At 33.7% G+C, this 12,617-nt stretch overlaps 1 protein-coding gene across 1 annotated transcript; it reads left to right on the top strand.

The window, feature by feature from the left end:
• The first annotated feature begins 691 nt into the window (after window positions 1-691).
• LOC149537621 (protein GLUTAMINE DUMPER 1-like) lies at window positions 692-1,027 on the top strand. The gene has a single exon (XM_089802353.1). The coding sequence runs from the start codon at window positions 692-694 to the stop codon at window positions 1,025-1,027; it is 336 nt and encodes a 111-aa protein (XP_089658479.1).
• Window positions 1,028-12,617: the final 11,590 nt, after the last annotated feature.

Below are 12,617 nucleotides of genomic sequence, written 5' to 3'. Positions count from 1 at the left end.
TATTAAATCTTTATATGCCAATAAAACAAGGCAAAAAAGTTCCAAGAGTCGGTACCAATTCCCATGATGAATAAGTGTGTGGGCCTTCACCCACTAATCTTCCTAATGCTTTCCAAAGTGTAATACATTACGTTATCCTCTTCAGAATTTCCATGATAGCTCTGTACTTCACTATCTCTAACAATGGCGACAAACATGGAAGATCCAATTTATTGAACAGTAACAAAGGCTGTGGTATTGAATGACAGAACATTGGAACAAAACGCATTATTACAAGGAAGATACAATTGAAAGAAAATGGGATAGTCTGAAAAAGACAGCCATTTTAATGGCTTCAAAGCTGACCACCCATACCCCACAAAAAATTCCCATTGGTAAAACATACCTTCATTATAGATAAGTCTAAGATCACCATCATTAAAGCAGAAATAAGGTGGCAGATTGGTCTAATCGTTTGCATCAACATAAAGTTGCCTACGCACCATCTACTCCAAAGAATATAGTGTGCACTGCTTTATTCATATTCTATAGTTTAGTCATTCATAGTTGTCTTGGGTATAGGACAAGATGGTACAAGTATTTGAGAAGAGTATACTTCTGCTTATATATATCACACAACGGGTGAGATGGGTAAAATCAGAATGAAGAATGAATTAAAGGGATCATATTGTAAAGCATAGAAAAAAAAAGTATGAGAAACATTACAGCTTCTCATAATTACAGTCATCCTTCAGTATGGCGTTGGCCAGTACCATATTTAATGGGAGGAATGGTGTGTATGATTGTTCTCATAGTCATTGCTTTGATCATTCTAGCTTACTCCTCATGGAGAAATCCAGATACTGCCCAAGATGATGATAACAGTGGTAATGGCAGAAGTGATGTGGATTCTTCTCAGAAGAATGAAATGATGAAGAATATGTTATATTCTTCAGAGGATAAAGAGGATAGAGTGATTGTTATTATGGCTGGTGAAAAAACCCCAACATTCATTGCTAAGCCCAGTTCCGTGCCTGTTGGAATATGAAAAGAAGTTAGCAGATGATGGAGAGGGTTTGTTTGTTTGTATTATTGCTCTGGTTTCTCTGATCATTTTATTGTATTGTAGATCATACTGTAAAGATTCAAGCAATCGGGATTAATATTATGTACAGGAATTTTTTGTATGTCGGGTTAGAAATTTTTTTAGATTACTGATAATCATCTTATAAACTGTACTGTGTTTAATAAGTTTTTTAATGTGATCAGTGATACTAGATCTTCTAATGCCGGGTGAACTAGGAAGAGACTGATCCTCATAATCAATGTGTACGCAATTGTATATATCTTTTGATTCAGTCCGTGTATTATTGTTTTGTTTATAAGATGTTTTCCGCATAAACTATTGCCTTTATTCCATTCCAATTACAAGGTACTGTTTTAAACTTTTCCATCGAGTTGTCTCTCCTTTTAAGAGACAACTATTAAAAATTAGGAAATTAAATGGAAAGTATTAGAGCACCGATGACAAAGACAAAATCTTGATAGTGTAGAATCCATAGTGGAAGTGGGTGGTGGCATTATTTATTGTACAAGAAATCACATTGAGCATACAGTGCAGGCCCCATCACTCTTGATTTCAGAAGTTTAATGTATACAATGAAAAAGAAAAAGTCATTTACATTAGTTTATAGTGTAATTTATGCAACTAATCATTTAAATAAAGTATAGATGAATTTGATATTCAAAGAGAGGATTAGGACTTGAAAATTAGAAATTCAGAAGAATATTTTCCATTCATTGTATTCACATAAAACTGTACAAGTACATATATAGTTGTGTGCCAAATGCATAAAACTACAGGAAAGGAAACAACTACAGGAAAGCTATAGGAAAGGAAAGAATAGTTTAGGAAAGAAAGCTCTTTCAATATTAGAAACAATCTAATATTGCAACACTCCCCCTCAAGTTGATGCATAGATATCCCACATGCCCAACTTGCCCAAAAACTTGAAGAACACTCAAATTGAAACTGCTTTGGTAAGAATATCGGCCAGCTGATCTTCTAATCGAATCTTAGGTAGCTCCACAATCTTCTCATCCAACTTCTTCTTAATAAAGAATCTATCTACCTCCACATGCTTTGTATGATCATGTTGAACTTGAATATGAGCAATATCACAAGCTACTTTATTGTCACAATATAATTGAATTGGCTACCTGGGTGGACAGCCCAAATCTCTTAGAAGTCTTAGCCAAAATGCTTCACATACTACAAGTGCCATACCTCAAAATTCTACTTTTACACTTGATCGTGCAACAACATTCTATTTTTTGCTTCTCCATGTGACAAGATTACCTCCTACAAAGGTGAAATAGCCTGAAGTAGAATGCCTATCATCTACTACTCCAGCCTAGTCAGCATTATTATATGCATCCACACTTTGATAATCCTTATTTTTAGTGAATAAAATTCCTTTTCCAAGAGCAGACTTCAGATACCTCAAAATGCGCATAACAACATTCATATGTTTCTCTCTAGGATTATGCATAAACTGGCTAATAATAAATAATGCATTGACAAGGTCTGGCCTTGTGTGTGTTAAGTACATCAATTTCTGGTATCTTCCTTTATCAATTGGTACCTAATTAGACTCAATACATAACTTCAATCCTTCTTCCATGGGTGTATCAGTGGGTTGACATGCTGACATACCGGTTTCTTTTAACAAGTCTAAGGCATACTTTCTTTGAGACAGAAAGATCCCTTTATTAGATCGAGACACTTCAATCCCAAGGAAATATTTCAAGGGACTAAGATCTTTCATTTCGAATTCTTTGAACAAGTAATCCTTGAGAGCCCTCCTTTCTTCAAGATCATTTCCTGTAACTATCATGTCATCCACATACACAATAAGTGTAGTGATCTTACCCTGCTGATTCTTTATGAATAAAGTATGGCCTGAATTGCTTTGATGGTAACCAAAGGCTTTCATTGACTTTGTGAATCTTCCGAACCATGCCCTTGGAGATTGTTTCAACCCATATAATGACTTCTTTAATCTACAAACCTTTAGACTATGTATTTCTAGTATCATGCAGCTGAGTAGGAGTTCCATGTAGACTTCTTCGGACAACTCTCCATGTAGAAAGGTGTTCTTCACATCAAACTATTGTAATGGCCAGCCCAAGTTTGCAACTAGAGACAACAAGACTCGTACTATATTAATTTTAGCTACAGGTGCAAATGTCTCTTTATAATCAATCCCATAGGTTTAGGTGTACCCTTTTGCCACCAGTCTCGCCTTAAAGTGTTCAATTATACCATCTTCTTTGTACTTAGTAGTATAAACCCACTGACATCCAACTAGTTTCTTTCCTAGTGGACGGTCAACAAGTTCGCAGGCATTATTTACCTGTAATGATTTCATCACCTCATTCATAGAGGCTTTCCACCTTTGATCAACTAAGGCTTCCTACACATTGTTAGGTATAGATATAGTATATAATTGATTTACAAATGATTGATTTGATTTTGAAAAACAAAGGATAGACACATAATGACTCATAGGATATTTAACTTTACTAGAAAGTTTGGGTTTGTATGTAGATTTAGGGATACCTTTGGTGAGACGTTTAGGTAGTAGTTTTCTAGATGGTTCAGGAACATCCTTGGTAAGCGATTGGTGTGGTGTGAGAGACTCAGACAGAGGTTGACCCATAGCTTTAGTTTCTGGGTGTTCATCACTTCTTTGATCCAAAGTTTCACCTAATTCTTGATTAATAGTTTTAGAGAGTTTCCCTTATTTAGAGATATCCAAGCTACACACATCTTCAGGAATGTGAACATCCACATCTTTAGAGATGTTCAAGCTACCTACATCTTTAGAGATGTGAGAATCCACATCTTCAGAGATGTGATCATCACAGTCTAAAGTCTGAATTTCCTTCTAGTACTCCCCCTCAAGTTCAGACTCAAAGGAAAAATACATCGAGTCTTCATGATAAACGACATCCAATGTAATAAACATTCATTGAGTTGGAAGATGATAGCATCAGTACCCCTTTTGATAAGCAGCATATCCTAGAAAGACACATTGCGGTGCTCGAGGAGATAACTTGTTGCACTGATGGTTATGGAGGTGTATGAAAGCTACACAACCAAAGACATGAGGAGGTAAATTTGGGATAGTAGGAGCAACAATCACCTCACCGAGAGCCTAGGATGGTGTCTGGAAATCAATAGTGCTGGAGGATACTCGGTTGATCAAATATGTTGCAGAGGTAAGTTCTTTGCCCAAATAGGATAATGGCAGATGGGTTTCTATCAGAGAAGCACAGATAACCTCCAAAAAGTGACATTTTTTTCCTCTCGGCTACCCCATTCTACTAAGGTGTATTGAATCAAGTAGTTTGATGAATAGTTTAGTGTGCTTCCAGATACTGCTGAAGTTTAGAACTCAAATATTCACCTCCATTGTCATTAAGAAGAACTTGAACTTGTGCATTGTACTGAGTACGAATCATGTTATAAAATTTTTGAAATAACAAGTTCACATCACTTTTAGAGTTCATTAAGCATACCTAAGTCATCCTAGTACAATCATCAATAAAAGTAACAAACCAATGTGATCGACCCAAGGTAGTGACTTTGGATGGACCCTAAACATCAGAATGTATGATCATAAATGGAACTAGACTTTTATTCAAAGTTAATGGAAAAGAAGCATGATGGGTTTTTGCAAGTTCACAAACTTCACACCGAAAGCTAGAAAGATCAAATTTTGCAAATAAACTAGGAAACAATTTTTTCAGGTAACCAAAGGAAGCATGTCCCAGACATCGACGCCATAACCAGATTTTAGATTTATGTTTGTCCCCCTTAGAGCCATCCATCACTAGAGCTTGACATAGCTTGTCCAAACTCTTTAACACCAAGTCCAAGTAATACAGATTTCTTCACCTAACACCACAACCAATCATTTGCCTCGTTTGGATATGCTTAAACACACATAAATCAGGCCAAAAAATTACAACACAAAGTAAAGTAGTGGTGATTTGGAAAACTGACACCAAATTGTAATCCAAAGACGGAACCACTAAAATAGAATCTAGATTGAAAGTATCAGTGAGAGCTAAGGATCCTTCTCCAATAACTAGGGTCGGAGAGCCATTGGTAGTGGAAACAAATTTTTGTGAGGATGGTTTAAGGGATGAGACCTATCTAGAATAAAATTTCATATGATCCGTAGCACTAAAATCAATTATCCATGCACTATTAGAAACAAGTGTAGACATATTTAAAGACTTAAGACCATTACCTACCATTTTTGCTAATGCTGAGATCTATCCAACAACATTATCCTCTATATTTCTTTAAACAAACACTGCACTAGATGTCTTCTTGGAATTCTTCTTCTATGAATCGTAGCTATGATCCCACCATTTTGGATACCCAACAAGTTCAAAGAAGTGACTTTTGGTATGACCAATTAGATTACAATGGGTACATTTGTAGGTGGATTTATCAGCACCATTAGTGAACTTAGGTAGATTTTGAGAAGGCCCATTCTGATTAGATCAGTTTTGAGTCACCATGGGGTAAGCTTTAGTCTTTTCTAGTTCTCCAATCATTGAATAGATTCATGGCAGACCAATGCATAACATGCTTCTAATTCAGGAATAGGATCCTTTCTCAAAAATTTTCCATGAACTTGTTCAAAGTCACCATCTAATCCAACAAGAAAAATATGCACCCTTTGTCGTTGAACTAATTTTTGGTAAGATTCAATGTTGTTCTCACTTTCCATGATCACTTTATCACGATGATCCAACTCACCAAAACTCTCAATTAATTCTCCATAATACATAGAGAGTGTTCTTCCATTCTATTTGGCAGAGAAAGCCCTCTGATTCAAGACAACACTTGCAATTCATCTGCTCCATCATAAAAAGCCTTAGAAAGAGCTTTCCAAATATCTCAATTAGTGGGTAAGAAAATGTATGGCTTCATAATTTCTAGGGACATAGATATCAATAGCCATCTTTTGACTTTTTGATTGTCTGCATACCACTTCTCATATCCATCGTCCTTCTCGGTAGGTGGCTTTGAGTTACCATGAATGAAAGAGAGTTTCTCCTTCTCAGAAATATGCATCTCCATGATTTGAGACCAAAAATCATAGTTTTCTTCATTGAGTGTGATCCCTGCCTTGAACGATGAACCTTTGGATTGAATAATAATGGGAGCAGATTTGCTCTCAAATACTTCCAAATCTAAATCAGCCACAATTCAATGAAGGGATACAAATAATTCAAGCTTCAAAGCTTTGATACCAACTTGAAAATAAAAAATTCAAAAGAATATTTTCCATTCATTGTATTCACATAAAACTGTACAAGTACATATATAGTTGTGTGCCAAATGGATAAAGCTACAGGAAAGGAAACAGCTGCGAGAAAGGAAAGAATAGTTTAGGAAAGAAAGCTCTTTCAATATTAGAAACAATCTAATATTATAACAGAATCCATAATGGAAGTGGGTGGTGGCATTATTTATTGTACAAGAAATCACATTGAGCATACAGTGCAGGCCCCATCACTCTTGATTTTAGAAGTTTAATGTATATAATGAAAAAGAAACAGTCATTTACATTAGATTATAGTGTAATTTATGCAACTAATCATTTAAATAAAGTCTAGATGGATTTGATATTCAAAGAGAGGATTAGGATGTGTAGTTTTATTTGTTTTTGTTATTGGACAACTGATAATACATATTTTTATATGGATTGTGATTAACTTTTAATTTGTTTAAGAATTGGATCAACATTACATACATTTTTTATAAGTCTATTTAGAGTATTCTCAATCATTAGATAGGTTCTATTGTGGGTTTGTTCTTGTGGCATGGTTTTCTATTGTGCATCCCTATTCTTGGGCACGTGTACAATATATTTAAAGGTGGTTGATATTGAGCGGTACTAGCATGAGATTAAGTTTGTATGTAAGAGGAAATATTATTTTTCTTTAGAATTGGTCAATATTGATTATCAATGAATAAATAGAAATATAATCAATGTAAAAATAGAAGATATTCAAATGGAAAATGGATAGTTATGATTTCAGGTGATTTATGTGAGGCAGTGTAATTGAGATTAAATTTTGTTGATTTTACAATGAATTAATGATCTAAAACTTGATTTTAGATATAAGATTGTTGTTGATTAATTTAAAATTTCAAACATAAGAAAATAGATAATAGTCAAATTATTTAAAAAGTTAGATAAAACAAATATTTCTATGAAAAGGGTAAGATGAGTGCAAGGTGAGAAAGGTTTTTCTATCAACAAATCAAATTTTTTCATATATTTTATTTCAAGTAATAAGATGAAATGCGATTAAAATAGACTAGTATATTGATAAATATAAGATTGTGATTTATTGTATAGATTAAAGTATTTCTTAAGTATTGAATTTTAAAACAATCATCTATTCTTTATTATTCAAGAACATCGTCTTATATAAAATTTCATTATTATGGTTTATAAAGAAAATAATGAGCACAAATATCAATTTTTATAAATATCTTCAAAGAAAATTTAGAGAACTATTATTTTATTTGCACTAGAAAGAGAGAGTTGCCAAAACATAAATATTTTCGAATTATGATATTTTCAATTCTAGTTTTCGGAACAAAAAACAAATGACTTCCCACAATTTCAAAGAGATTACTTTGAAAATTTTATTAATATAATAGTACTATTATATAGTAGCTACCATACAAAAAAAAATAGCATCAATTGGATCCAATATAACATATTGTTACAAGTGTCATTGTCATTGAAGCAAAAGATCAATGTGTTAATGCCCGATACAACCACTAGATTTCTAGAAGACATGGGATGTTGTTAAACCATGGAATCACTCCATGCAAGGGATTTTGGTACACTTCCAAAATCTCACTGGAATAGCATTATTCATCATGGCCTATGTGAATTCAAAACTATGACCAACCTCCAATACCACTTGTTACAACTATGATTTTTGTCGCATCAAAAGATTGACTTAGGAATGCATGATCCTACCACTAGACTTATAGAAGAGATGGGAGGTTATTAAACTATGTCATGAATCCATGTAAGAGACAATCATACACTGTCAACTAGTTCGTATGTTCACAATAACTACGGGTCAAACTAGGTTTTTAAGTAGCAGTTCAATTTCAAAAACAAAGAAAAAAATAAGACTTAGGCAACTTGAAATGAAAATTTGAATAGGAAAATTAAATTTAGTTTCTAAATATATATATAGTGAAAATTTGAAATGGTGCAACTTTTGAATTTGAAAAGTGTGAATCCTCTAAAAGTCTTTAGATTTTTTTCAATCAACCTATTGGTGAAAAAGTTAGTTATAGACATGCAGAAATTGATAATAATTATTTATTAAATATTAAATAAGGTATACTTTATATTGATAGAAAAAGGACAATTTCCTTCACAAATCATTTTTATTTCATGAATTTTGGGTATGGAAAAACTCATCAACTACATAGATCAAGTCTTGAAATCCAAGGAGATCTACTAAAAATATTTTTTTGTTGACCTTCATGATTTGAAATTGATGTAAGAACATCCTTGGTGTAAGGAAAATTTTCCATCACCTAATTTTATTTCTATTTCTATTTTTTCTTTTTAATCAGGGCTACTTTTGTAAAAAAATTGTTTGTGGAAGATTTCTATTTTTAGTGAGCTTAGAATGTTCTAATTTCATCAATGGAGGTTCATCTTTGATTAACACTTCTACTTCTATGTACACATTATCAATATACTCCAATTGATACAAGACTATCAATACACCCAAACTGAAAAAACTAAAAATATAAACATACATATTTAATATAGGTTGACATCAATAATAAACATTAATAAAAAAAACCATTAGTAGTGTTGATTTCACATTCTAACAAGCTTACCATTTATCATTGTTAGAAATCTTCATCAATATTAGCATCAAGGCTCATTGTTGTCTACACACAATTTTCTTCCACTTTGACAAAAGTGAAAAGGGTTAAAATAACCCCCCTACTAACTCACTCTACTTCGTCTAAGAGGAAGCCACCAAATACTCATCCAATAAAATAATAAGCATACAAATCACTAGACCAATATACAACTAGGTGTTTTTTGTGAACACTTGAAATGAGCAAAATTCCTAGCTTCCTACTCAAATACTCAAAATTACCATTGCATAAATGTTTTGGGAATATATCTTCTATGTGATCCTATTCCTTTCTAGGTACACATCCAGTAATTTATTCACAATCTAATTGTGATGAAGGGTACCCCCCTTAATACCACACACACATAACCAAAATATAGAAACAATGACAATTAGCAAAATCAAAAAATGAGCTTCTTGTTATCTCCAATAGTATGGAATTATAAATTTAAAAATACAATATGAAAAGCCACATGGGCATTATCCTTACAATATTTTGTAAGACAAAGCCATGAAGAACCATCTAGAACTTCTCTACACAACCCTAGAGGCCTTCCTTATGTAAGCATTTTTTAACCACCCAAGAAGGTTCTAGACATTCGGCCCTAACCCTTGAGACCGATCAACCATTAAAATTATCATGTTTATTACATTAGAGTAGGCTCAAAAATATAAAAAATGATATTTTCTTGTAGTCCAACTTTTGGAGGACATAATGTTTTAACTGTGGACCCAATTGGCTATTACAACCACTTTTCATAAATAACAACTCTGATCTATCTTGCTTGACCATGCAAGCATTTTCCAATTAGGGTTTGACCTCATTTAGGATCCCCTAAAGCCTTCAAATTTGAGCTCAACTATATTTCCCAAAAAATTATACTAAATAATTTTTTGAATAAAAAATCTCTCTTGTCTGACCACCTTAAGTCATTCAAAACTATACAATTTTTTTTTAAAAAAATCCTCATAGAAGGAAAATCATAGAATGTGACACATCTTTTAGATTTTAAGAAGGTTATACTAGTTTAAAGTTATAAAAAAATTTCAATTATTACTTAAATCAAAATTTTATAAGTAATTTATAACACCCCACCTAAAGATCCTTTGAACAAGGATAAATATATAAATATATATATATATATATATAAACATGCAACCAATCATAATATCACAATGAAAGACTTAACCAACCAATCTAGGCCTCAAACGAATCTCCAAGGGACACTAAAACCAAAAATGACAATGCTACCTAGGTCACAAAACACAACTAAATTTGAAGAGCACCAAATTCGAAAAGTCAAACACTAGAGTTCAAGAACTCAATAAAGGGTAGCCAAGTCATCTCTCAAAAAGTTTTGGTTGAGACAAAAAGTGCCCATTGGTCACCCAAGAAAATTTTTGCACAAACCCATGTGACACTTTTCACTATAGACATGCGATACTTGTACAATATCATGCAACATTTCTCATAACTACTAGGTGATATGTTTAGGGACCACACGATAGAGTTTTCTATAGTTGTTTGATACTCTTTTTGTATCATACAATAGAACTTATAACTGTCATGTGATTCTACTATTGTATGTCATAACTCGCTAAGGCGTACAATAGTTTATCAATATTGCCCAAATGTTGAAACATCGTCACCTAGGAAAGCAAGGAGACCTTCCAACAAACATTGAGATGGAAAGAAAATAGTTAAAACTTCCATACCAGGGAGTACCAGATATACAAACTCAAGGCTTGGATACTTGAATACAAGAATAACATGACACATGTACACAACAAGAAGAAGTAGAAACCATCTAACTATTTGATCTGTAATAGCATATGAAAGACATGTGAAAAGAAACATCACAATGTATATAAACAACAAAAACATTTGTTTGGTTCCTCACAACCATAATAGCATCATGAGACCTTAAGGGCCCTAGCCATCTCCCAAGCATAACATCCCAAACATCCAATTAGATGGTTAGAGCTATCTTATGAGGGTGTTACTACTACAAGGTAATAAAAACATAAGAAAATGAAGACCTAACATGCTAATCCAGCCAACATAGATACTTCAACTAATAGTGAATTACATCACCTAACCATATGCTAAAAGATCATAATGAATGAATGCATCAATGAAACTAACATCGTCTAAACATAATATCTAAGCATTCTAATTAATGCATAAATCACAAGGAAACATACTCTAAAAACCCAAATATGCCAAGTTAAACATCAAGCACCAATCTCAATTGGAAATAGATTGTCTTTGTACACTGATCCCCAACAATGCTATGGGTAGCTACACCTCCCAACCACATGGGACCCATAAACCCACTCTTGTCATGTCAATGGAGATAGTGATCCAACCAAAAATGCACACAAGACAACCATCCATGGCTAACACTCATGCTAGATAGTAAAGATGACTAAAACCAAGATCACAAGACAATGCAAGTACAACATGTCCTAGCTAGACACTTTATGGGTCAACTATGTAGGGACTTGATGGAGTGTAAGTCACTTGCCATCATGTATCCCAAGCTAAATATCATGTGGAATCAAAAATCCCCTAGGAAGCACATCATACCCTATCCTCAGGTCAACTCCAAGTGCTCACATTTTAAGTGTCCTAGGATCAATTCCAAGTGCTCACATTTTTATTATCTTAGATTTGTTACCCAGTAATTTATTTAATCATCACTTGTTTAAGACTTCTTTATGCCAAACTGGGAAATAGTCACCAAGATTATGAGGGAAACCCCTCCATGGTGCTACCATACATATGCATGCTCATCACATGATGAGTTCTCATAGACAATGCATATTCCCAACCCAAACACAATGAACATAACTCCACTGATAACAACTAGGACATTGGGCCTCATAAGCACCTTGCAAATGCACACACATGTGCTCATGTGTAGGTGAACCAACAATAAAAAGATCATAAGACAAGGATTAGATGAGAACACAAGAAAAACAACGCTCAACTAAAAACAAGCTTGGGAGTATAGATGCAACATGCATCCCAATGCAAAATAAAAATGCAATAGTAGTTGGATTGGCATCCTATGGATAATCCAAATCAATGACCAACACCATGCCAAGAAATCTTGAGAAAATTGGATGGCACACAAATTGAGACAAAAACCTCAAAAACACAACATTGACAAAAATCAACAAAAAATATAACCCATTCAACCATGGGTGAATGAGCCACATAAATCCAATAAAAATTAGGTTCAAACACCATATACAAAAATGACTAGTATAACGATGAGAAACCCCAAATCCCCATCCCAAAAATCAGGGAAATGCTCATAGCTGATGAACCAGGTAGAGCTAGCAATTAGAAATAGAGGGGAACACTAGCTCTCAACCTCCTAAAATACAACTACCAAAATTAAAAGCATAAACAGAGCTGAAACAAAAAACCAGGAGAGCCCTACCTGACAGCCAAAGGGGCCAAAACGAAAATATGAACAATAAAATAAAAATCCCACAGAAGTCATCAAAAATCATGGCAATCCAAGGTCTCCCCAAGCAATCCTATAGAAGAGGATTTCGAAATTTTCTCTCAATTTTCTTATTTTAGAAAGTGAGAAGTGAGGAATAAAATTTCTTTTTGGATGCGT

The sequence above is a fragment of the Cupressus sempervirens genome, chromosome 9 (assembly GCF_028749045.1).
Source record: "Cupressus sempervirens isolate cs-2001-9-10 chromosome 9, ASM2874904v1, whole genome shotgun sequence".
Classification (NCBI taxonomy): Eukaryota; Viridiplantae; Streptophyta; class Pinopsida; order Cupressales; family Cupressaceae; genus Cupressus; species Cupressus sempervirens.
Note: the sequence above shows the minus strand (reverse complement) of the source record. Positions and strands in the feature narration are given on the sequence as shown.